General features: G+C 36.3%; 1 protein-coding gene across 1 annotated transcript in view; it reads right to left on the bottom strand.

Annotated features, from left to right (window-relative positions):
- LOC150098285 (cytochrome c oxidase subunit 6A2, mitochondrial-like) overlaps positions 1-23,917 on the bottom strand; it is a 52,647-nt gene extending 28,730 nt beyond the window's left edge. The window contains exon 1 of the mRNA XM_090405955.1: positions 23,766-23,917. Coding sequence (XP_090262081.1) covers positions 23,766-23,856 — 91 coding nt within the window. The 5' untranslated portion in view covers positions 23,857-23,917. The remainder of the gene's footprint in view (positions 1-23,765) is intronic.
- Between the last annotated feature and the right edge of the window lie 3,473 nt (positions 23,918-27,390).

Below are 27,390 nucleotides of genomic sequence, written 5' to 3'. Positions count from 1 at the left end.
TGCAGGACACTAGAATGTACAAAGGATTTGAAATTGGAAGTGATCACTAATTAGTCTTGCACAGAGTAAAATTGAATTACATATTGAAAAGAAGAATATGCAAGAAAGTTTTAAAGCAAATAAAAGTTGAGCAGCTCTCAGATGTGAACTGTAGACTAAAATGCATGAAAGAGTTTGAGAACAGGAACCAAACCTTGGAGATTCAGTGGCAAGCACTAAAAAAACATTGATTCAGCCAGAGGAGCATGTGGCAAGGATAGAAACATAAGAACTCCACGGTTCCCAAATTTCAAAACCTTATAGTTGCATTAAACTGACATACCCATACCCATTCATTTGTTCACCTTTCGAGCTTATTCAAATCTTCCTGTACAGCCAAATCATTATCACTGACAAAGACTAAATAATGGTCCCAGTAGTGAACCGTGATGAGCTCCATTTGCAGGACCAGCTTAACAAGGTAAACAGGTGATGCATTGCATCAGAGCGCCTTCTTCAAGGGGTGATCAAGTGAATAAAAACACATTTTAATATTAGTGTTTATTAAATATGGATATGCACTAAATATATCATAAGAAATACTGTGACTTTTAATAACATTTTGAAAAAACTGCAAGTTGTTTTTCGCTATGTGTAGTATAGAGATGGCAGAAGAACCAGACAAACCGGGTATCACATTACAACAGGGCCTTTACAATACCGACTTTTTTTTCTTCTTTTCTTTTTTCTCAGCAGGCATTCACCAGTTAGGATGTGAGGTGCACACGTGTACCTGGCTTAAACTCTATTACATTTGGCCATTATTTGTAAATTATAGAATTGTTGATTGCTAAACACACAGTGAATGTGTAATTAATTCACACTGAGGTAAGTAGATTTAAAAAAATCTATTGAGCAAATTTTTTGCTCAATAAATTTTTTATTTCAGAATGGATCTCCTGGAACCAAATTATAAATAACTACTCTAATTTTCTACTGGTTTAAAAGTTTTCATAGACAGTATTCAATATCTATTACTTCATTTACAGCTGAACAAATAATTGTATTCTACAATTATTTGTTCAGCTGTCTGTTGATATTACTCTAAGTTTTAGAAATTCTATTCTATATTTCCACCATATAAAAACCGTTTACATGTATGCGACAGAAAAGAGAGTTCTTAAGTTTTTCTTTAAAAATTTCCAACAACGACTTTTACAGCTGCTGGAAATAACTTTTGTCTTAGAAACGCTAGACAATAATCTTCTCAGCTAGAGATAACGGCTAAAAGCTAAGATTGCTCAAATGCTACTGAGAAAGAAAGATCACTTCTTCAGAAGTCACACTAAAGAACCTCAAACAGCAGTGCATAATACACCATCAATTATTTCCTAAATTGAAATACCAAGATTTCTTTTAGAGCCTGATGCAATATTTATCTCAAAATAATTTCTGTAATAACAATTTCACTTTTATTATCGAAAACTTAAAAATTACTTGATGTAGTTATTTAAGAAAGAAAGAAATATTTGAATTTAAAAAAATAGGTGCATATGTGTTGCATAAACATTCAGCTTTTTTTTTTTTTTGAGAGGGGAGAAGAAGACCCACCTATTCATCCTGCTGATGTTTGAAATAATTTATTTTCAAAACCATTCACAAGACATTTGTTACAAATGTAAATCACTTGGGAAGCATACTCATACATTTTAGTGTAAAATTATAGTAAAAGTATACCTACTTTGCCACGAATTTAAACTAGTGGTAAATGTCTTTTCCAAATATGGGGTGATTTCTTTTTGTACTAAAATAATATGCTCATAATGATGATAAGAAGAAAATAAGTAGTTTTTTCTTTGTCAACGAGTGGAGATTTCAGAATGAAGTTTGATTTATAATTTACTTTCTTTGTGTGTGTGTTTTTCACTTTTGTGCATTTCCGATGTCAAGAACATTGGAAGTAATGGGAATGACTAACTGTAGTGGATATGCAACGTTTATGACCTCTTGACTTAGAAGAGTGAACCTGTTACCTGGAGTTTCCTACAAAAGGAAATTCCAAGTCAGCATTTTGGTTATTTTCAAGATATATATGCGTGTATATATACAAAGCATGTTCATAAAAAAAAAAAAAAAAAACTTTTAAATAACGTGGCAACCGGCAAAGAGAGTGAGCTGCACCTAGTGGCAGGTTTTGCCAACAAACCTTATACAAATATACAGGTAACCCTGGTATAACACGGTACTTATACAATGCGGTTTCGATATAACATGATTTACAAATTGTAGTAACCTTTGTTCAATGCGGTACTTATATAACGCAGATTGTATAAGTACAATCTTCTCATCTTTTCATATATTTTTCACCGTGCAACTATTAATATCAAGCTGAGCACTTTATTTTCTGGTGAGTTACATACAATATGTAATGCTTTGTAAAATTCGATTCGGTGAAATTTTATATAACGATTTTTCAGCATCAATTTTACTGAGGTCACAAACCATGAGGAAAGAAAGAATTGTAACTTACTATATTTTAAAGAAATACTGATTGTAAACTTCTAAAGCTAACCAACAAAAAGAATTTTATAGAAATTGTTCACAAATTATAAAAATATTGTAAAGGTTAAAATTGTGAATTATACTGGTCTGATGCAAGAGAATGTTAAAAGTATTTCTTTAAGTTAAGGAGATTAGACCGGATTATGTTGAAAACTTGAAAGTAAACAAAAGTATTGAAGGTTGTTCAGATGTAGATTGTTGCGCCAACTCTGAAGGTCAAACAACAGTGACGTAAGTTATTTACGGAAGATTCGGGGGTCTCCGACACTAAAAACAAGGAACTTCTGAATCATATAAGAGGCCTTAAGAACCTAGAGAGAGAGAGAGATTGGCTTTTCGGAGGTTTAGGTTGGAGGCTGTTCTAGGAGTTTGTTCTCCTGCGAAAGAGAAAGCCCAGGAAAAGAAGGTCATTCTTCGGACATGTATTTCCAGTAGCGGAACGTGGACCAGATATGCAGTGTCAACAGTAGATCCAAAGGATATACTGTCTACTGTCGATTTATTTTTCCCCCATACTTAGGAATACCTTGGAATATACTATATTTAAGGATACATTGATATCTCAATATTCGAAGGTTAGAAATGCGAGTCCAACCCTGTCGAGGTTATGCAAATACATGCAAGAAAGCAATGAGAGTGTGTCGGAATACTATAGTAAGATATGAAATGTAGCCAGTGGCTTTGGAGTGTCTGATGATGAAAAGACTCATCTGAACTGGTTGGTATTCCAGCAATTTAGGTCAAGTTTACGAAATGAACTGAGAAGGGTTTTAGCATACAAAAGGCAGGCCAATAATCTGGATGAGTGTCACAAATTGACCAGAGAGAAGGAGAGGAGGTTGGAAGAAATTTATCATTCTTCTGCCCCAGGACCGGAGCGTCTTATGGAACGAGTCAGTTCCTCTAAGGATAACTAACGGACAGAGGAGAAAGTTATAAACCCCGGTTCCCGGTAAGCAAAGAATAAAGGGGATTCCGATAGCGTTAGATCCAGAGATCTAACTGAGGACCCTAAAGTAAAATCTGAAGGACTTTTCAGTTCTGAGCAGTTAAGGAGCATAATTAAATTAGGGAAAGAAATTCATCAGAAAGGAGTGCTGAAAAAACTGGATCATATATCTGACATGTCAAAGATGCATAGAATGAAAAGCAACCCTGGTAGCTATCCTGGCAAAATAGTGAGAGATAGGAACAGGTCAAGAAATAGAAACTTTAAAGGGGAGAAGGTTGAAATCAGTTCAGAAATGAAGCATATGCCCGTAAACCTTGTTGAACACCCTGAGACACCGGGAATTCAGGTCCATGCAGAAGAGCCTGAAACATAAAATGCATAGTGTGGTGGCAGTAAATAGAAGGGGTAAAATTCTCCTAACAATTGTGCAAGGCTTAATTGAAAATTTTCCCTGTGAAGTTCTGTTTAATACAGGAGCTCATATTTCTGCTTTTTTTCTCTGACTGTTTTCAAAAACAGAGTTTAAACTCGTATGACATTGTAAAATTAGCAAATCCAATTAGAATAACAAGGATAGCAAAGACTGAGCTCTACACTTCAGCGAAAGTAAATATAATTCTCACTATACCTTTACCTTGCTTTCATGTGAGTCTATCACACGAACTGATAGTCCTTCCTGAGACCTCGGATACAAGCGATCAGGTAATCCTAGGCCTCAATTTTTCAAGTCACTATTGGAGTTGAGGCTGAGAGTAATTGAGGCTGAGAGTTAGCTAATCTATTATTGAGAAGAATGTTAGCCAGTGATATTGATTGTAACAGCCAGAAATTGTCTAGAGTTGGTAAAGCAAGTTTTTCTTAGCATTGTGAATTGCAGGTCTATATTGTAAGGAATTTAAGTTTAAAGCAGGAATTATAGAGAAATTGTTTAATATTGTATTGTGCTTAAAGTAAAATAAACATGTTGAAAGTTTATTTTTCACTTGGTTAGACTATAATAAATTTAGATTAATCCTTTATCCAAGTGTGAGCAAACAAAGTTTGCCTGAAAATATCTTCAGGACTGGGGTAAGGTAGTACAACACCGGGAAACTCGTAACAAAGATGGACCAAGCTAACATCACTCCTATCTCAGTATCTCCCTAATGCAAAACACATCTCCTTGCGGATATGTATAATGTTATGCATTAAGTTTTTATATATCAAAAACGCACTCACATGAAAATCTAGACATATCTCTTACCATTTTCCCGATGTTGTACTACCTTACTCCAGTCCTGAAGATATTTTCAGGCACAAACTTTGTTTGCTCACACTTGGATAAAGGATTAAACTAAATTTATTATAAAATAAACATGTTTAGTTTGTTTAAAAACTATCGCCTGATTTTTGACCAATGCACTGTCTCAGAAAAATAACTGAACCTGTGTGCTTAAATTAGAGAAATTGCCAAGATTGACTATTTAGGTATTATTTTAGAAAGTTATCTATAAGTGTTATAATTATTCTTCCTGTGCCATAACTTTAATTCACAGTGGTGCAGTCTAAAAAAAATATATATATAATAAAATTTCCCCGAATTATTTCGCGTGGGAAATAGTTAACACTGTATCAGTGAATTGCCTATTCTAGAGGTCTTTTCACTAACAGGGCTAACACTTGTAGGTAGTATAAAGGATTACAAGCGACTAAATTAATCGGCTTAAGATAGAAAAAGGCAAAGAGAACTTAACAGAAATATTTAAACAAGTAGAAGGAAGACGTAAGAAAGAGAATAAGATAAAAAAATCTTAGAATATAACAAAGGTAGCAGTTCGACAGTTCAAAATAATAATCGTAATTAATATCATCATAATTATTACAAAAGGTGCAAATCAAACAAATAATTATTACAATTTTTTTATGTAAAAATATTTATTTTTATAGTGGCCACTAAAACTGCAACAAAAGGGAAAAAACAAACATTGAAAAGAACACTCGTTTCTCTTGAAAAAAATTAAAATCTTGGATCAGTTGAAAAATGGAGAAAAAAACAGGAGTTGTCGTAAAAACTCTGAATTGAAACTAATCAATACGACTTAGCTCGGCATCCACTGGAGGTGGACGGCGAGCTAAGTTGCATAATAAACGTCGCACACATTTTTGCGATATTGTAGAAAAAGAGTATATGGATGTTCCAACAATTCATAGTGCAGATCCCGTAATTTTCCCATTGTCAAAACACCTTTGTTCCTCTGCAAACTGGGTCTTTTCTCAGAAATTTTTTTGTCTAGTCTGGCTAAAAGATTGGAATAATATTCCCATTATTGTTTTACTCTTTTCAAGATAATTAATAAACAACATACCTTTAGCCTCTCAAAACACTAATGGCATGACCTTTCCTGCTGATGGAACTGATTTTTGTCATCTTTGGCAGCAAACAACGGTCCAAGCACTGTTTAGATTTTCATGCGAGCATTTTTGATATGCTGTAAGCAAGCGAGGCACCCATGTTGTGCAAAGCTTTCTCATTTGGAATTCTTCATGCAAAATATATCCTACACACTGTTCAGAAATGCCTATAGTCTCAGCAATTTGATGCACTTTGAATAGCCAGTCATCCAATACCATATTGTGCACTGATCAATGATTTCTAGTGTTGTTACACATTTTGGACATCCTTCACATGGATCATCTTCAAGGTTGGTACAGCCGTGTTTAAACTCGGCAGCCCATTGTCGAAAATGAAAGAGAAGAGTGCCCATAAACTTTTATGAACTTCGAATGAATTTCTTTTGTCATTAATCCTTCTTTTACAAAGAATTTTATCCATTTGAATGGATATACACAACAATTTGGGCTTCCTACAGCTGTATAAAAAAACTACTTGATAAAATGACTTTCAATTTCCCATCGATGCTTATGACAAATGTAACATCTTTGAAAAAAAATTCTTGCCGTCAGTGTTGCCGTTTATAGTTTAAGCTGAGCACTTTTCAGACCAACCACATGTTTTGATTTTGTTAACCTTTAAATTTTAAGTACAGGTAGTCCTCGACTTACGATTCGCACTTACTACGGCCAAAAATATTAGTAAAAATTCTCTAATTTAACTTTGCTGCCAGCATATACATACATCACATTGCTTTTTTATATGCATTGCAACATCGCCATTAGTCGACAAGTAAAGCCTATCACCAATACGCAATAACCGCTGCTGTGATTCATCCACTTCTAACTTATCAGTCGTTGGCACATTAGTTGCTAATCAGCAGTCGAAGTTTTGTTTTTCTCTCACTGCAAATTTGTATCTCGTCATAATCCTATCATGTCCAGTAAGAGAAGTAAAACTACTGATGAAAATTCCAACATAAAAAAGAATGCAAGAAAAGCTTTAAGTTTAGATGTTAAAATGAAGGTCATTAAAGCATATGACAAAGGAAAGTCAGTGAAATAGCATGAGAAGAAAAACTATCGCATTCAACTTTTCAACAATCATAAAAGATAAATCAAGAATAATGGAGGCAGCTAAATGGGCAGTTAATATGAAATGTACAATTTTAACGAAAAAAAGAGAAGGGCCAATTCATGAAATGGAGAAGCTTTTAATGACATGGATAGATGATCAAATGAACAAGAATATTTCTCTCAGTTTATTTATGATTCAAACAAAAGCATGCAGCCAATTTGACAATTTAAGGAAACAAGATAAATACAGCGAGCATACATTTAACGCAACCTTTATCGATTCAAAAGCCGATTTAATTTATATAACATACAAATAACGAGAGAAGCTGCCAGTTCCGATTTTGAAAGTGCAAAAATTTTCAAGAAAAATCTGAAAGATATGATAAAAGATGAAGGCTATTTGCTAGAGCATATGAGCAGATTTTTAACATAGGTAAAACTGGACTGTTCTGGAAAAGAATGCCAGAACGAACTTACATTCACGGAGAAGCTACATCACCACCTGGTTTTAAGGCATTTAAAGATAGGATTACGCTTCTTGGAGGAAATGCTGCTGTTTTAAATTAAATGACTTATTTCTTGTTTACCATTCACAAAACCTCAGAGCCTTGAAAAATATTGATGAGAATAAATTGCCAGTTTACTACAGGAGTAATACTAAGGCTTGGATGACAATTGTTTTATTTGAAGACTGGTTCTTAAATTGTTTTATTCCATGTGCATTGCAGACATTCAAGACAGAAGTACGTGCCCACTGTCTTGAAAAAATCATACATACATCTTCAAGGCCCACTCTTCCTAATTGGGTTGTGGGGGCAACAGCTGCAAGAGGAACTTCCAATGGTCGCGATCCTCTGCCACCAAGCTCAGGTGTTCTGGTGGGATTCCCAAACGCGTCCACCCAAGGTTTTGGATATAATCTATCCAGCGAGTCCTTGGAATTAGACATGGCCTCCCACCCTCTGGTTTGGCAAAGAGGGCCTGCTGAGGTTGCCCATACCAACGTAACTATGACCTCTCAACACAGAGAAGCAGCGGTTGAGTATTGACGGTTTCCCGAATTGCAGAGCTTCTGACTCTGTCGAGTTTTGTCAGCCCCGCAACACCTCGAAGGAACCTAATTTCAGCCACTTGGATTCGTGTCCGCATTCTTTCGGTCATTACCCAACTCTCATGACCATAGGTGAGGATGGGGACATAGACTGTATTGAAGCCAGCCAGCTTTGCCTTCTGGCTTAACTCCCGCTTCAATACTACCAAACAGCCAAGCGCCTTGAAAAAATCATTCCTTTTAATATTCTATTGCTGCTTGACAATGCTACAGGACATCCTCTTCACATCGCCGATTTGTGGGAAAATATAAATGTGATGTATCTACCACCCAATACAACAGCTGTGATTCAACCTATGGATCAAGGTTCGAATGCTACATTCAAGACATTAACTGAAAACTACATTTTCTCAAGCAATAACACCAATGGATAACAATACTATAACATTATGCAATTTTTGGAAAAATTACGATATTAACCAATGTATGCGAGGAATTTTGAAGAAGTTACTACCGCAGGAGACACTCAAAGAGTACAATGAGCATAGTATGTTAAAACAAATTGGTGAAGAAATCATTGAAATTGCAAGAAAACTGGATTTAGAAATCAATATTACCGATACAGAAGAATTAGCATATCACAAAGAAGGTGAACTGACTGATCAAGACTTGATTTTCCAAACTGAAAGAGTTGTAGAAGAAGAAAGGAATAACGAGGAAGATGAAGAGAAATCGTTAAAAAAATTTACTGTAAAAGGATTAGCTGAAGTATTTTCTAAACTAAATCAAGGACTTCAGTTACTCAAAATATGGATCAAGACACTGATTGATTTGCCAAAGTTGAAAAGCAAATTCGAGAAGCAGTCAGATGTTATTGCGAAATATATGAAAATAAAAAGCAAAAACCCACCAGACATTAAGTTTATCTTTTTTAATCAGAAAAGTGGTTAAAGACACTGTTAATAAGTTTTTTGTTTATGTTAACTTATATTTAAAGGAATTTCAAATTAAAGTAAGTGCACCATTTCTGATGTGTTTATGTATTTTTTTCTTAAATTTTTCTTTCTTAATTTTCTATTTATGTATTTGTAAGTGCTAATAAATAATTTATAAATGTTTATCTAAGTGTATACATTTTTCACCATTTTAAGTTATATAGAAACCTAATTTATGAAAATATTATAACAGAAATCAAGCAAATCAAGAATTAAAAGTCCTCGACTTATGTCAGAATCAACTTACGACAGAGAGGTTGGAACGTAACACCGTAGTAAGTTGAGGAATACCTGTATATTAAAAAAAAAGGTAAAGGGCACTTAACTTAAAATTGCAACAGGGCACTAGAACTCTATCGGTCCTGGTTCCAAATGGACAGGGCACTAGAACTCTAGTGCCCTGTCCATTTGGAACCTTTTACTTCCTAATACTACTCCTCCATATCATCATCATTAGTGTTCTGTCTCTTGACAGGTCCAATGGTATTTCTCAATAAATTCTCTTCCTCCAATTTCCTCTGTCTCTTGCTTCCTCCATTTCTTGATTTCACTTCATTTCTCTTGTGCCCATTATATGATCAAGCATCATTAGTCATCTCCTTCCTCTTGGTCGCTTTCCTTCAATTTTCCCTTCTACCATTCTTTTCAGTAGGCTGTCTCCTATTAACCCTTTCAGACCAGAATTTTTTTTTCCAAGTGAAAAAAAATTTTTCTTTCTTTTTTTTTTTTTGTCTTTATGTCTAAAAACGCAACAGCATCAAGTATTTTTCTGAAAAATACATTTCAGGATAGGAATTCTGAAATGATTCATTGAAAGTGAATCATTTCAGAATTAGAATCATTCACCACGTAATATGGGCTATGAAAGCCAGGAAAGTTTGTGATTCCAATTGGAATCACTGGGGCAGAAAAGGTTAATACATATCCTATCCAGTTACGCATTCTTTGTCTTATGGTCTTTAGTTCCTTTTTAAATTCCTTTCTTCTTTAACTCTTTGTAATACTGTAATTTTTTCAGTCCATTTTATTTTCTCCATTCTTCTCCATAACCACATTTCAAATGCCTACAACGTTTTAGCTTTTCTTCCCAACTGTCCATGTTTCTGACACAAATAAGGTCATACTCCAAATATAACAACTTAATAAGCCTTTTCTTAAAATTTTTATTCATTTCATTAATAAATAAATTTTTTTGCTATAAAATGCATATTTTCCTTTTTTAATTCTTTCTTTTATTTCCTTTTCACATTTTCTTGTAAAATACTACCAAGGTATTTTTGTCTCATTTGCTCTACACTTTCTCCATTTATCATCACCCTGATGCTTCCTGGTTTCCTAGAGACTTTCATCACTTTGGTTTTCCTTGTTTTAATTTTCATATTATATTTCTTGCATATACTTTGAAATTTTTGCATTAGGTGCTATAGTTCATCTTCAGTTTTAGTTACCCATGCTACCGGCCAAGACGTCTAAAGACGTTCACTTTATCATGGATGCGAAGTGCTTATTAAAATTATAATACCATTGTTACAACAATGAAATATAGGATGGATACGAAGCGTATGCGGATGCATATTTGATCCATAACGGCCGATAAGGTGGTTAATATATTGCTTGTTCATCTGTGAATCTAATATTTTGTATCGTTCTTCCTCAAATAATGATTCCTCTTTTCTCTTCATCAAATGCTTCTTTCATCATTTCTTGTGCAAATATATTGAAGTGTTGGTGACAGGCAACACTTTATCAGTTTCTCTTCTCAGTTCATTATTTAATACTTTGCATTTTCCTCTTCCCTCTTCAGTGTTTACCAATGTTTACATTTTTCCATCTTTTTCTTTCCTCCATTTTTCTTATTATTTCATTTGTAATCCATGGCTTCTTTATTCTTTTCCCTTCCGCTATCTCATCAGCAGCTGTTTCATATATCAAGTTTTTCAGTTGATTCCATTTTGCATTAACATCAATGGTCTCTGCAGGTATATCTTTGTTTCTTATTTTATTCTCCAGTTCTTCTCTGAATTTCTTACCAGCATCTCCTTGTCTTACACCTCTGCCAATCAACACATTTTTTAGTTTTTCCTACTTTTGTCTTTCTTATGGCAGTCTAGTTCATATATAATTCAGGTATTAACCTCCTGTCTCTACAATCTAAACCTATTATGCATAACACTTCCATCAGATTTTCCCATTTCACCATGTCAAACGAATTTTCTAGGTCACTGAAACATATATAAATTTCTTTATTTACTTCTATATTCCTTTTGAATATGGCCGAATTCATTACTCCAATGGCATCTCTAGTTCCTCTGTTCTTTCTAAATCCAAACTGATCATCTCCCCAGAAAATACTCCACTCTATTATCTAATTCTTAATTTAATATTCTTTGCAGTGCGAAAGTATGTTTATAGTTCTGTAGTCACTGCACTTAGTAGGATTGTTTTTCTTTTCAACTGGTATTAGAATACTTTCTATGAAATCTTTAGGCCATTCTCCTGTTTTGTAAATGAGGTTGCATACTTTCCATGTTTGTTACTGTTTGTCGTGAAATTGTTTTAGGATTTCACTAGGTATTCCATCCTCCTTCTATCTTTCTACTTTTTAATTCCTTAATTGCTGTTTCTACTTCTCTATTTAGTATTTCAGGATCTCTTTCTTTTGTTCAGATTTCATTTTGCTCTTCTAGTTCTATTGGTCTTTCATTTTTCGAAATAAAGTTCTTTGACATATTCCTTCCATCTTTTGCCTTGTATTTCAATATCATAACTTAATTTTCCTTGCTTATCACCTAATGGCAGATTTCTCATGTTTTTTTTTTAATATTTGTAAGTTCTTTTGCTTTTTTCAAACATTTTATCATATCTCCCCCTTTTATTCATTTCTTCAAGTAGTTTACATTCTACTTTTAACCATTCTTCTCTTGTTTTATCAGTTTCTCTTCTCAGTTCATTATTTAATACTTTGCATTTTCCTCTTCCCTCTTCAGTGTTTACCAATGTTTACATTTTTCCATCTTTTTCTTTCCTCCATTTTTCTTATTATTTCATTTGTAATCCATGGCTTCTTTATTCTTTTCCCTTCCGCTATCTCATCAGCAGCTGTTTCATATATCAAGTTTTTCAGCTGATTCCATTTTGCATTAACATCAATGGTCTCTGCAGGTATATCTTTGTTTCTTATTTTATTCTCCAGTTCTTCTCTGAATTTCTTACCAGCATCTCCTTTGAGTTCGTCTAGGTTCCACCTTTTCTTGCTTTTACCTTTATTTTCTTAAATCATATTCTTAACTCCATAACAAGTAAATTATGTTCTAAGTCAATATCAGCTCCTGGATATGTTGATATCCTTTTCACACTGCTTCTTTTTACACTCCTCCATATACAACTCTGATATCTTACAAGAAAACCAGATGCCAGTCTGATCCACCAACCTGATATCCAAAAACAATTTTACAAAAAAATGGTAGTGCCTTATCCTCTTGTTACTCTATTGTAAAAGGCCCACAGATTATATGAGAGTCCCTTAACAAATCCATGCTGGTCCCCATAAATAATATGTCCTTATCTTCCCAATGCAGAATACAAGTTCTTACCAATTTCTCAAATATTAAAACCACACAAAGGAAATTGGTCTATAGCTAGATACCCCACTCCACTATAATCCTAGTGCATCATCTTAGCCTCCATTTTATCTCCAGGAACTTTCCCAATGCAAGACATTGCACTATAGGTTCCATAGCATATTCTCTTAAAACATATGGAAAAATTCAGTCGTCTCCCAGCTTTACTGATATCAAGCATACTTATCATTCAGAATGCATCCCCTTAATTCACTTCTAATGCTTCAATCTCTCCTATCATTCAAAATACATTCAAACCTATTACTTCTAAGGGAAAAAAAGCCTGCTTTAGCAGGATGGAACACTAATAAAGTGATGTTTAAATTTCTTACCTAGGTAACATCGCCCTTGGTTACCTGAGTCCCATTTCCATCCGGCACAGCAAACCATCAACAATCATTTTTTCTCTTACTGGCCACAGAGTGAAAAAAGTTTCTTGGGATTCTACTTGGATTACAGCACTAGTCTCATCTCATATCCTCATTTTTCTTTCTCACCTTCTAGCCTGAGCCTTATATTCATCCAAATGTTCTCCATCACTCTCTCTCTCTTTATATGGAATAATCTTTCAATTGCAATTCCTGTTTAATTTTTCGGTCACTGCTACAATCTGTCATTGCTATCAAAGAGTTTTTTTTTCTTAAGTATAACCCATTCAATAATGACCTTTCTTACTTCAAATTCTTTCATCTATTACACTTTTCAAAGCTGGTTTCTAAGTCTACTCTCATCAAATGGGAACTAGTATGACATACGTGTCACAATCAGATCTACTGATGAAATAACGAAGTCCAAAATCAACAGTCGTGTTCTACCCCCACTTCAAGCTCAAACAGCTGTCTCACAACAAGGCCAATAATTCACTTTCTTTATAAGCTAAGACACCACTCTCAAGAAATCCAGTTCTTTATAGATATCTTCTTGTATGTTGCTTACTCTGCCCAGTTTACAATGCTATAGTTGAAGTCCACCATGATAATCACTGGCTTTGCACTTGCTAAACTACACTGGTGTCCACAAACTACAAACAAACACTATTTCTGTAGAAAACTGCAAATTCATCCAAATCAGCTTCAGGCAATTTGTATAACTGATCATTTCGAATAGAAAGTGGGTATACATTTAAATTTTCAAATCATGTGCAAAGGATCACGTGGCAGCACTCAACAGGACTAACCTCCTTACCGGCAAATGTGGATGAAATAATGACACCATATTGCACTTCTTATTCATGTTATTCAATGGGTTTTAAAGCTTCGTATCCAGATTTAGCTGGACGTCTATAGACATAGTGGCCAGAAGGGAGGTTAAAGGCAAAAGGCAGTGCTAATCAAATTGTATTTGAAGGAAGAGCTTTTTTGTGAAGGAATAAAGTTGCAAAAAAGCTCTTCATTCAAACACAATTAGCTTAGCACTCCCTTTTGCCTTTGGATGTACTGTATGTCTCAAAGAAATCATCTAGATGGTTTCAAGTGGGAAGAATTATTCGAGAACTTGAAGGCAACAGAATTACTGATATTGCCTGAGTTTGGAATCTCACATAGCATTATTATTATTTAGGCCTCCAAGGAGTCAAAAGACTCATCGCGGGAGGTCCTTCCTATGAAACACAAGTCTTTGTGTTTCCTAGGAGGTCCCTCCTAGGAAACACAAAGTCTATCATACCACTCCTTAAACTCAATGACTGTTCTCGCTCTCACCACTCCATCAGGCAATGCATTCCACCGTTCAACCACCCTCCATGCAAAGAAACCACTCTTCACCCTCTTGTTCACAGTTTCCTTTCGTAACTTCCAGGGATGGCCCCTTGTCATCGTTCCTTCCCACTGTTCAACCAAGCAAAAGAACTCCCCAATGTCAACCCTGTAACCACCTCTCAACAGTTTAAAAGTCCAATCATATCACCTCTCCCTCTTCTATCCACCAAACTCTGTAGTCCACATGTCTCAGACGTTCCTCATAACTAACATTGTAGAGTCCTGAAACTGTCTGTTATCCGCCCTTGTACCGTTTCCACAGTTAATTTATCCACCATACACAACTCTGATACCTATCGGACAGCCAATCCTGAATCCAGTTGACCAATCTGACATCCAGATCCATGTGCTGAAACTTGAATATCAGCATATCATGTGGCACCCTGTCAAATGCCTTCGCTAAATCCAAGAAAATGGCAGTATATGCCTTTCCATCATCTACTGCTCTTGCAACTTTATTATAAAAGACCAGCATATTACTAAAACAAGAGTGCCCCCTTCACAAATCCACGTTGACTCTCACAGATAACATTACTCTCATCTGCTCGATGTTGTATCTGGTTCCTAACTAATTTCTCTAACATCTTAGCAACTACTGATGACACACAAACTGGCCTATAATTAGACACTTCCCATCTGCTACTGCCCTTATACAATGGCAGTATCTTATCTTCCTTCCATTCCCTGGGCACATTTACAGTAGCCTTCTCATATTTCATTGAAAAGCCAGGTCAAAGGAGCTGTCAGTTCTTTAGCACATTCTCTCAAAACTCGTGGTGAAATACCATCCAATCCCATAGCTTTACTGACTTCCAGTACTCAGTATTTGAAATACGCTCTCCTCCTGCACCTCTAAACCTCAAACCTTCCCTATCCTTCCAGTATTAAAATTTGTTCTTCCAGGAGGAAATACACCAATAAAATGTTCATTGAACAATTCCACTATGTTTTCTGCATCAGTCACTCTATTCCTATTTTTATCCAGCAATGTCATTCTTCCACAATCATTTCTCCTCCTACTGGCCACATAGCTAAAAAATTCACTAGGATTTTCTTTGGATCTTAGGGCCAATCTTCTCATATTCCAGTTTCGCCTTCCTTACCATACTAGTCACTCTGCTGGCCTGTGTCTTATATTCTTCATGCATCTGCTCTTCACCTGTCTCCTTATATCTCATCCATAGCCTCTTTTTCACATGCAGTTCCTGTTTATTATTGTTTGTCATCCACTTTACACCAAATTGTGTCCTCTTCTTCACTTTTGGAATATAGCTTACTATTGCTGCTAACAAATATTTGTTCACAATTTCCCAAGCACTAATGATATCCCAGCCTTCCAATTCCTCCCTCCAAAAAAACTTCCCCAAGCTGATGTTTAAGACTATTATAATCACCTGCCTTATAATTCCACATATGTTCCCATCTCTTTCTTACTCCTGCATATTTATTCATCTTCCAAGTAAAAACCACATGATCACTCTCTCTCCAAATGGTGGGAGAGATGTCATCTCAGTTATTTTCAACTCTTCTGATGCTATGACCAAATCCAAAACTCTTAAACCTCTTCTTCCCTCTATTACATGTTGCCTAAGACATTTGTTCCTCAAGAATTCTAGAAATTCCATTCCCTTATTGCTACTTGCATCTTCCTCTCCCCAATTTATACTGCTGTAATTAAAATCTACAATAACAATCATTTTTCTTGCACTTGCCAAGCTCAACTGTCAAAACATCTCCAGGTCCCCACCCTCTGTACTCCTTGGTTTGTAGCAAAACTCCACTAAATATTCCATCTTGTCTATCTCTAACGCCATATACTTTCAAAATCATTAGTGTCACTGCTTTCCAAAGCCTCAACACTTAGAGGACATAAGTAATCACTTATCATAAACAGTACTGCACCACCACGCTTTCCCTTCCTATCCTGCCAAAAAATACTGTACCCTGCTACTTCTATTAATGTTAATATTAATGTTTTCTGTCAACGACGTCTCAGTGATCCCAATAATCTTTAGCCAGGCTGATCCTATCAGTGCCACCAATTTCTCTCCTTTATTCCGGATACTCCTGGCATTAGCATAAAGCATAAAAATGCCACTATTTCTATAACCAACATTATCCCCCCTCTAGACTCCACTGGGCTCGCCGTTACTTGAAGTCACCCCCCCTTCCCAAATACCCTTTCCCACAAGAGGCAACCGCTGCTACCATCCACCTTCGGCATTCTAGTTTCCCTGCGTTGAACAGCATTCAGAACAGTAATCTCTCCAGATGCCTATGTCCTTCCTCATTCAAATGCAAGCAGTCTCTCTTGCATACAATTCTTCTCTGTCCTTAAACACCCTGCAAGCATCCACATATTCCAATCCTCTCTTCTGACACATCCTAGCTATTATGTTATTGAATACTATCATACCTAGGCAACACACACCCTAACTTTCCTCTCTGCATCTTCTTTCGTACTACCTCAAGCAAGAATCTCATATATCTCGCTTCCCAATTTACATTACCTCTCAAGTCATTTGTTCCTACCATCACAATCATCTCATCCACCCTCTCACCCCTCTTAATTGCCATAGCCACACTTTCTATCGCTCCTCCAGGCAAACACTCCTCACGCATCCTATCTTGCACACCACGGATCATTGAGTCCCCATTAAAGTACATTACACCTCTTATTACCCTATTGCTCCCATGCATCCCTCACTCTCTCTCCTCTAACACTTTCTCTCTGTGTTCCCCTACTTACCTGCCTTCCTGACATCACTCTATCCCTGGTTCCAGTGCTCCCTCGCATTCTTCTCATTCCCTCTCTCCTACTTCTCCTATTCTCTCCTCTTCTATCATTCCCACACCTCTCTCTCATTCCCTCTTCTTCTACTGTTTCTATACTCTCCTCTTCTGTCATTCCCTCTCTCCTACTGCTTCTATCATTTCCAAACCTCTCTCTCATTCCCTCTCTCCTACTGCTTCTATTCTCTCCTCCTGTGTCATTCCCAAAACTTTCTCTCACTCCTGATTCACCTTGCATACATCTCTTCCATTCTCCTAATCTCATCTTTCATACTTCTCATCTCGTTCTCATGATATTCCACCTCCTCTTTCAGCTCATCTATCCCTCTCTGCAAGTTAGTCACTCTTACTTGCTATTCATTTACCCAATCAAAACCACCTCATAAACTTCACAGTCATTATATCCAGTTGAGGCAGCATTTCAATCAAAGAGAATGTGTTCCAGACATTTCTACCATGGAGCATGAAGACAGATGTTTGGTTATTTGTAGTTGCTACAAATGCAAAATGTAATTGACACACCATAGCAGGTCACCTTGCAAGTTGGCTCTAATCAAGCACAGGTATGCAGAAATCTCGCAAAACTGTGGCATGACATTTGTGACAAGCAGGCCTATATGCAGAGACGTCGTGTGGAATTTTGGCACCTATGGCCAGGAAAGAAAATTACACCGTTCTAAAAAAAAAAAAAAAAAAAAAACCTTGAAAAATCTCAATTTTTGCGCCTATGTAAAATTAGCACCTATGGCCGGGGTCACATTGGCCATAGCCTCACTACGCCTCTGCCTATATGCCTGAAGATCTATAATCTGTATCCTTTTATCCACAGCTCATCATAAAGCATGTTTTCAATGGTGTTGTATCTATTTGGATCAAGAACTACTGAATCACTTGATTCTAAGCATGGTATAAGAACGTGAGAGCTGCATCATAGTTCAGGGTAGACATATTCTATACTGAAATGTTTCTCTGCATAGTTTTCTGTATGCACTGTAGATTAATTCCTTAACCACTTCCTTAGGAAATTTATGGCTTTGGCCAAAAATGCACTGTAATTTAATTTGTATGACATTTTTGTGTAATATAATTTATTAGTATGATAGCAATAAATTTATGTCCATACATGGCTGAAAATTTTTTCTTGGTATAAATGCAGTTCGTCCTTAGCTTTTGGACACCAGTGTATAATATCAGTGAAGGATACACTTATGGTGGAAGTATTGTGATTAATTTTGCTGGCATCTCATTAGGTGGACACAATGACTTGCATGTGCTTCCTAGCAGAAACATGAATGCTAGAACACATACATTCCAGGTCCTAGACCCTATGTTTCTCCATATGCAAGTGCTATAAGAGAGACTTATCCTACAAGACGATAATGCTTGTCCTAAGTGAGCAATGCTCTTTGACTAATATCTTCAAGCAGAGACTATCATAGATATCAGCTGGTAACCAGGCCTGCCATCTTTAATGCTATTTAGTAAAACTGGGATGTACAGTGAGAGGTTGCTGCTTTCAATACCCATCAACAAAACACCGAGGGATTTAGGACCGCTTTGGAAAAGCAATGGTTGTTAATATAAAACGAGATCTGGACACCATCACAAACTATGAATCAATGATGTGAGTGCTGCATTGCATTGAGGGTAACATTACACATTGAAACATTTTTACAGTCTCATTTTATTGTCTGGTTTATGACCACTGCTTCACATACACTTTTGTTAATTATAGTAATTATTTACAATTTTCAATTTAAAATCAGGTGTTTTTTTCCCCCCTTTTACATCTCATACTGTACTGCTTTCCTATAAAATGCACAAAAATTTATCATATACTTTTGGATTCATTACGTTTTTTCACTTTGTACCTTAATTTATATAAACCAGAGTATGTTTGATTTGCTAACAGGTATAGTATGCCTGCTCAGAAGTCTACAAAAGTTACAATTGAACTAAAACAGCCTTGAACATGGCTCTTAGGAAGTAAAGGCAATAGTGAGCGGAATTGTGAGCAGACGTTACTTATCCTATACACATGATACCCATCTTTAATGCAATCAACTGAATCACCTGGCACTAAGCATGGTTGTGAGAACTGCATCACAGTTCAGAGTGGACATTCCATACTGAAATGTCACTCTGCAAGTGATCACTGCATATTAATTCCTTAACTACATCCTTAGAATGTAACTTTTAAATGTATTGCAATTTAATTTGTACAAAATTTATAATACATTTTTATAATATAATTTATTAGTATATTGATAAATCTATGTCCACATTCAGCTGTACTCATGAAAATTGTTTCATATACAGATAAAAATGTAGTTCATCATTAGCTTTTAGACATCAGTATACTTTTACAGTGTACTGATCTGTAGCAACATTCCACTAAAAATCTTGTCTTATAAACGTCTATCTTGCACCATATGGGTCATTCTAATTTGATTTTCTACCAAGAGAGAGAGCATAATTCATTTTGAGTCAATCAACTAAACAAACTAATTCCCTTCATTCTTATGTCCCTGGTATTTTGTATACAGAAAAACCCATTGCATTGCTAGCATTCAAAGAGCTTCTTTACTTCTTTACTCCCAATTATCTCTGTAATGTAGCATACACCCTCTCATTTCAAAAGCTGCAATCCTCACAAGATCAGTACATACTCTTGAAAATGCACACAATTTATAGAAAAAAAAATGCCCTTGGTGGTGGACAGTAGATGTTGTATATAGATGATGATGGTGGTGGTGGCAATTGCATGTAGCTTGTGGATTAAATCGTGAAGACAGAGTTATTGAGGAAGGGTATTCAACTCTAAGTCCTTGGAGGTTTCATGTAATAATAATAAGGCATCACTGCTATGCACCATCCTCACATTCTGGTTTCCTTGTCCTAATGTTTATTTGCCCAGAAAACGAGTCTCTCCAGGGAATGAATTACACCAATGTAATTCATTGTCTGCATACAGCTCCCTTATATCTGCAAATGTACTCTGCCATCCACATATTATACATTCTTACGCTTTCTCATTCATGATTTGAAAAATGATGATTTGATTTTTCATAATATAATTATTTCTGAATTTATTTTAAAACAAGACATTAAAATAACACTTCTCATTTTTAGGTGGGCCGAAATTATCTATTATTACATGTGACACCTCCAGGGAATCCAAAGCCTCATCGAGAGGGTATCTCTACAGCTCTCCATCTCTACCACTCACTTCACAAACTGCAACTACCATCATCATCTACTGCCCACCATCACCACCACTAGTATTTTTGCAGACAATCACAAACATCCATGCCCACTATGGGATTCGAACACGCAGCATTTTAGCTGGAGAGTGGATATGCTAACCACTCGGCCAACCAGGCCAGATATATTACAATATATTCAGTGCATATCTAAAAGCTGCAGAAGAAGAAGATTTAGTGCATATCTACATTTAATAAAGGCTAATATCAAAATGTGTTTATTTTTTCTGCTCACTTCAGTGTCCCTTGAAGATGCAATGCAACGCATCGCCTGCTTACCATGTTAAGCTTGCCCTGTAATAATAAGTTACTATGATCATGTTTAACAGGAAATTCACATCTTGAAGGCTTGGCCAATTTTGTTATTTTGATGACTACTGTTTAACCCCTTAACATACAAAGACATCTGTGACACGTCTTTTGTTTATTGCACCAAAACTGATTTTGAATTTTGGTTTCACATATAAATACAACCGAATATAGATGCAAGACAATCTTGTGCCTATTTCCTTTCACCTGAGAAAAGTTGCCAACGGAGTGTATCAGCTATTTCATTTGCGTTTGCACAAATTCATCATTATTTTTCAAATAACGATGAATTTGATCCAGAAAATCACCCTCACCTAAAACTCACCCAAAAAATTAGCAGAAAAATTACCGCTTTCTGATTTTTAATTGGTACATTAAGGGGTTAATAAGTAATCCAGTTAGCCTATAGAGTAATTAAGCAGACATGATGGAGAATGTGAAATGATGAGACATACATCTGTTAATAAGTTGCAATCAAAGGTAGACAATTAGTAAATATATTTGCAAAGAAATTTAAGCAGATAAAAATGTAAAATATAATTCAAATATACTGAATTGACTAATCCTTTTTAATTTTTAATGATGAATAAAGGAATAATTGATGTATATATATAAAAAAAAGATTTTGTTGGGTATTCAGAGCAACTATGGGACTAGAAGAAAGAAAGTGTCCATAATCCAACTAGGAAAGGAAAAGCAGAAATCAGAAATATACCCTCTTAATATACCAGGCAGAGGAAGGCAACATGGTGCCACTGCATAAAGGAGAATTCAAATTAAAGGTGGCAAATGATGACTTTGTATAAGTGTATATGGCAGTGAAGATATTAAAGCAAACTGAACCTTGGAATCTAGCTACAGCTGTATTGAACAAGAGGTGATACACGTATACAGTGAATTTTCTAGATTTTACCAAGTGTTAGAATAATACATGACCAACTACTGTTGATATTAAGAATGATGAATTCAGTTATAAAGACGACCATTCAGAGTAATGGATGCAATGGCTCAAAAAATGAAAGCCGTTAACAGATTGGGTACCACATTCTGTTTTATGCTCATCATTTAATTTATATATATATACACTAGGGGGCTCTTCCCCCTGGCTCCAAACCCCCCACGTGTTCTGGACTGGTAGGCCGGTTCTCCTTGAATTCTGATGATTCAAATTTCGAAGACTCAACACTCAGGGGCTAACCCGAGTGACATAGGGGGGTTCTGGCACCCCCCCCCCCAAGTTCAGGACTGGTAGGCCAGTTCTCCTTGAATTCTGATGAGTCGAATTTGGAAACGAATGTTTGTGATTGTCTGTGAAAATAGTAGTGGTTGACAGTAGATGGCATTGGTGTAGTTGCGGCTCTTTGTAGTTGGTGGAGAGAGAGTTGTAGAGTAGGTGCCCTCCCTCAATGAGTCCTTGAACTCCCGGAGGTGTCAAGTAATAATAATGATATTCTTCCTTTCACTTACCACATAGCAAAAGAACTCCTTAGGATTTCTTTTGGCCTCATCAGCTACCTTCCTCTCATAAGGAGAGGAAGTTTTCCTTTTGCTTGGTTGAACAGCGGGAAGGAGTGATAACAAGAGGCCATCCCTGGAAGTTACGAAAGGAATCTGTGAGCAAGAGGGTGGTTGAACCATGGAATGCATTGCCTGATGGAGTGGTGAGATCGAGAACGGTCAATGAGTTTAAGGAGTGGTATGATAGACTGTGTTTCTTAGGGGGGACCTCCCCTCGATGAGGCTAGATAGACTTTGTGTTTCTTAGGAAGCACTTCCCACGAGAGTCTTTTGACTCCATGGAGGCCTGAATAATAATAATAATAATAATTAGTTTTGGCTTTCCTTACCATACAGGTTACTCTCTTTACCTGTACTTCGTAGTGCTCATGGGAACACTGGTCGCCTTTTTTTTATACTTCCACCACAACCTTTTCTTTATCTGCAACTCCTGCTGAATGATATTATTCATTCCATCTTACTCATATTTGATTTCTCCTTCTGATTCTGGGAATACAGTCTGATACAGCTTTCTTTAAATACTCCTCGACAATCTCCCATGCACCATCAACATCTCTCCTCCAAATTCTCATGCCATAGCACTGCTGAAAGCTGACTTCTCAGCTTGTCATAATCACCAGCATTGTAATTCCACATATACCCCTTCTTAGTAGAATATTCAGCACATCTTACAATCTCCCAGGTCAAGACCACATGATCGCTTTCCCCAAGCAGGGACAGTAATTAAATTACTTATTGATATGTTCTCTGATACTATGACCAGATCTAACACCCTCAAATCTCTTGTCCCTTCCATTACATGCTGTTTCAGGTAGTTATCTCTTAACAACTGTATAAACTCCATTTCCTTTGTTCCTTGTGAACATTCCTTCTCCCAATCTATGTCCCCAAAGTTAAAATCCCTCATAATAATTATTCAAACTTCATTCATCTTGCTAATTTGCCATCTATATTCTCTCTTATACCCCTTGGCTATATAGCAACAACCAATTACATATTTTGCCCTGTTGATCTCTATCTCACACTAAACTGACTCAAATGAACTACCCTCTATGTACCTGTCATCCTGAGGTACTTTTATCCTTCGGCTTTAACGCTTTGTCTATCATTAGTAAATCCCACCCCCCATCCTGTCCTGCCTGAAAATACTGTATCCCTTACATTCAATCCCTATAACTATATCATTCTTAGTTAACGAAGTCTCACTAATTCCTATAACTTTTGGCCAAATTGTACTAAGTAACGACAAAAATTCTTCACACTGTATACTGGTAATTTTCTGAGAATTAATCCGAAATTCACAGCGATTAATCACCTTAATAATATTTACAGCTGCCTTCCTAGTAAATCCCATTTCCCTGTTTTTGACCATTTACTCCATCCTTTATCAATAAATGTTCTATACCATATATTACGGGAACGGGAATAAAAAGGCGTTAGCTGATTACCATATATTATAAACACTACATCATTACACAGTATTGATGTAGTGCTTGAGTATGCATCAAAACCAATTTACCTGCAAGCTCTCCTGTCTCATTTCCACTATGAGCTCCACGAAGAGACGATAAATGAAAACGCCTAAATAGTACCCTTGCTACAGACGCCATAACTTCTCTTACTACTATGTTTTCACACTTGCTCTCAACAACGTAGCATACCAGAAATAACTTTATTCTATCGCTAGAGGGAGTTTTATTAACCAGAACTTAAGCTATAGTTTTTTTTTTTTTTTGAAATCATAAATGTTAAATGTTTACTAAAATAAAGGGCCAAAAGGCTTCACTTAGGGGATGCAAAATTATAAGAATCAAGTGAATATTAAATCCAGCATTATTTCAAAGCCGCATACAGAAACTACAATTTAATACAATAAAATAAAAGTTTCGTATGAAATATGACCAGAGAGGTTACTTGAATATACTCGCCGATATTTACGCGTAGCCATAGCCGGACCTTATAGGAGACGTGCACTCAGAGTCCATATATTCGGCTCCTATTGGTCCATTTTGATAAGTTCCACTGTCCTAACAGCTGTTTCAAAGTGGCTGGCTGTCAAGTCAGTTAGTAAAAGCTGTTAGGGCTACTCGTAAATACCGGCCAGTGTATTACAGTAAGCTCTCTGGTCAAATTTCATACGAAACTTTTATAGTTTCTGTATTCAGCTTTGAAATAATGCTGGGTTTAATATCCGCTAGATTTTTGTTAAATGTTTATATACTGAACGGTTCTTAATTAATACTAATTATAAATTAATAAGACAAATGCTATAATACATTTTACAGCAGTTGAACTGCCCACTCAGTCTCCAAATGTTAGATAGGGCTAAAATGGCCTCGCCAACTCTCTATACCTACAAGGAAATAAAAGGAGTTAACAATTTTTTTCATCTATATTCATATAAAAATACACACTTAGCATTTTTACTGAATCGATCTTTATATTGAACAGATAATATAATAACAATAATTTAAATTTATATTTGCAAATATTCTGCTAATATCACAATAGTAAATTTTGTTAGAAGTCGTAGTTCAGTGCAAGTGGCGTTTGCATCTATGCGCTAGACTGACCGAAGATATCCTTAAGTTCGATACTGGTCGCTAACTAGAGGAACTTTTTCTAAATCTTTCTTCATCTGGATCACTCTGTCACCGAGTAGAGCTGCTCATATTCCAGAGAAAACATGCACAAAGGAGGTCCCCCCCCCCAACAGACCCAAATCTGCAGATGCACATCAGCTCCCTCAGAGCAGAAACCTTAAAACAGGAAAAATTCTCGTTCAGTACTTAGAAAAGTTGTCGAACTTTTCATACTAAGTAGTTTTTAATAATTAAAAACTACTTAGTAGTTAATTAATATAGAGTCCTTAGTAAATAATAGTACCAATTAATTACTAAGGAAATAGCCAAAGGCTTCGTTTCAGCAATGTAAAATTGCATAGGAAAAGTGGTTACTAGGTGTACCATTATTTCAGAGACTCATCTTTGTAGAAACCATGAGAATACAATCCTCAGCATCCTGAGTTGCCTTGGTTTGTGCAACTTAAAAGACATGCCAAAACGTTCATAGTTTCTACAAACATTCGGCTTTGCCTATGTAATTACCGAATTTATTTAATATTTTAATAATATCAGCCTAATCGTAATATTTTTCGAAAGCTTCATTTCATTTTCATTTCTTTGCACCAAGAGCCAGTGTGGTCACTGGAATGTGGTGTTTTCATTCTCTGCATTAGGCAGTTCGAAGATAGATAATTTTGTTTCTAGACGACAACTAGAAGTTTCTTCGACTGGTTCACGAATTAGTCGATCTCTGGCAAAGGCAAAACAAGTTTTCATCCTGTAACCTCAGGAAAGTTGACTAGGGAATCCTCACTATTTCAGACAATAAATATACACCGCTTGGGAAGAAGTCAACGGTCTGCATGGGCAAGATACCTCGTGCCATGTAACGAGTCATGTATTTGTAACCAGTATTAATTCGAGGAATATGATGCTGTCGGGTCATGTAATTTGGTCCGGGTGATACGGCTGTTAGAAGTAAACTGACGGAGAGTGAAGAAGGTGTTATGATAGGATGCAATGTTGCAGCATATTTGTTTGACAAATTATTAACAAATTGGGCCATCTAGTTCAACAATCAGTGATACAATGCTGAGATGGAAGTAAAGAAAGTCAATCCCAATTGTTAGGGCACTAACTTAACGGGATCGTATGATGCTATTGAATATAATATGTAGAAATCATCATTCGTCAGGCGACGCGCTGAGTACGTAGTTCCACGCATCGACTAGAACATGAATCTGCAAGGCCGTATTTATGCAAAGGCGCATGAGGCTCTATCTGAGGGATCCAAAAACGTAGAGCCAATTTAAGGGTCCTGGAGCACTGTAGCGCCTCGGGGCCCTCCCACCTTGGAAAAAGTGTAAGTACGGTCCTAAACAAAAATATTCAGAAGTCACAACATTGGTTTCCAGGGTTTGATCGCAATATGAAAGCCCCACTTTACCGACCCGACATGCAATTGTCGTCAGTGGTGCAATGAGCATATACAATGGGACATGTAAGCTTGCAAGACTCTGTTAATCTGTCAATCTGGACGGATTTCGCCATATCAAAACCGGTACAGATTGATGGGTTTCGATATGGCAGTTGCCAGGTGACGTCTCTAATCAGAGGTCATACCCCAAATATGAAATGTGGTGATAGAAGTGTGATAGTATGATCCGAGTTTTCCTGGTTTGACCTCGGATTACTGTCTGTGATGCCAGGAATACTGAACTCATGAGGTCTGATCATTCTGGACAATGCAATGCATTTTACTTTGTGGCGTTTATATGGAAATGACCATCACCTTTTTCAGCAAGACAAGATGGTCATGTTTTGTAAGGCTGCTGCTGTAACTGCATTTTTTGTGGATATGTATTTCACAACACTTGACTGGCGTCCACAGAGCCCTGATCTCTACCCTATTGAAAATCTGTAGGATGAACTAGAGTGTTGGGTATGGTCAATAGGCATCTTCCTCACAACACTCCGGGATCTCATTGGATGCCTACAAGAAGAATGGTCCAATATTCCCATTGATAGTTATCGTATGCTTGTGGATATTATGCCCCGTATGATGGTGGCAGTGATCGCAATGAAAAGAGTTCCTATATCTTATTAAGGTGAGCACCATGACTGTTTGTTCCTCACACTGTTTCTTTTGACATCTTTCCATGCACTGCAATGTTAGGATTAGGGATCACGAGATGCCGACACTTGATATCCTCCTCGCTTCACCAGATGCCTGTATAATTAGTGATAGTCTTGGGGAACTGTCCCTAACTGGCTATCGGTGGAGAATAAACTCCACCACTCTGTGTCCAAAAGTTAAACATGGATAAAACAGCCATGGATATATATATATATATATATATATATATATATATATATATATATATATATATATATATATATATATATATATATATATATGGGAATAAGAGTCCTTAGTTTATAACAAATTAATGAGGCTATGAGACCAGTGTGTAAGGTTTCATAATTGTGCTAATCCAATGGATTGTTGCTTGGTATTCAATCGGAAATCCCTCCCCACTGTATGAGTTTCAAACAGCTTACCTTCAGTTAAAAAGAACA

This window comes from Typopeltis vanoorti, chromosome 16, assembly GCF_054136105.1.
Source record: "Typopeltis vanoorti isolate ZY-2024b chromosome 16, IOZ_Tvanoo_1.0, whole genome shotgun sequence".
NCBI classification, from domain to species: Eukaryota; Metazoa; Arthropoda; class Arachnida; order Uropygi; family Thelyphonidae; genus Typopeltis; species Typopeltis vanoorti.
Note: the sequence above shows the minus strand (reverse complement) of the source record. Positions and strands in the feature narration are given on the sequence as shown.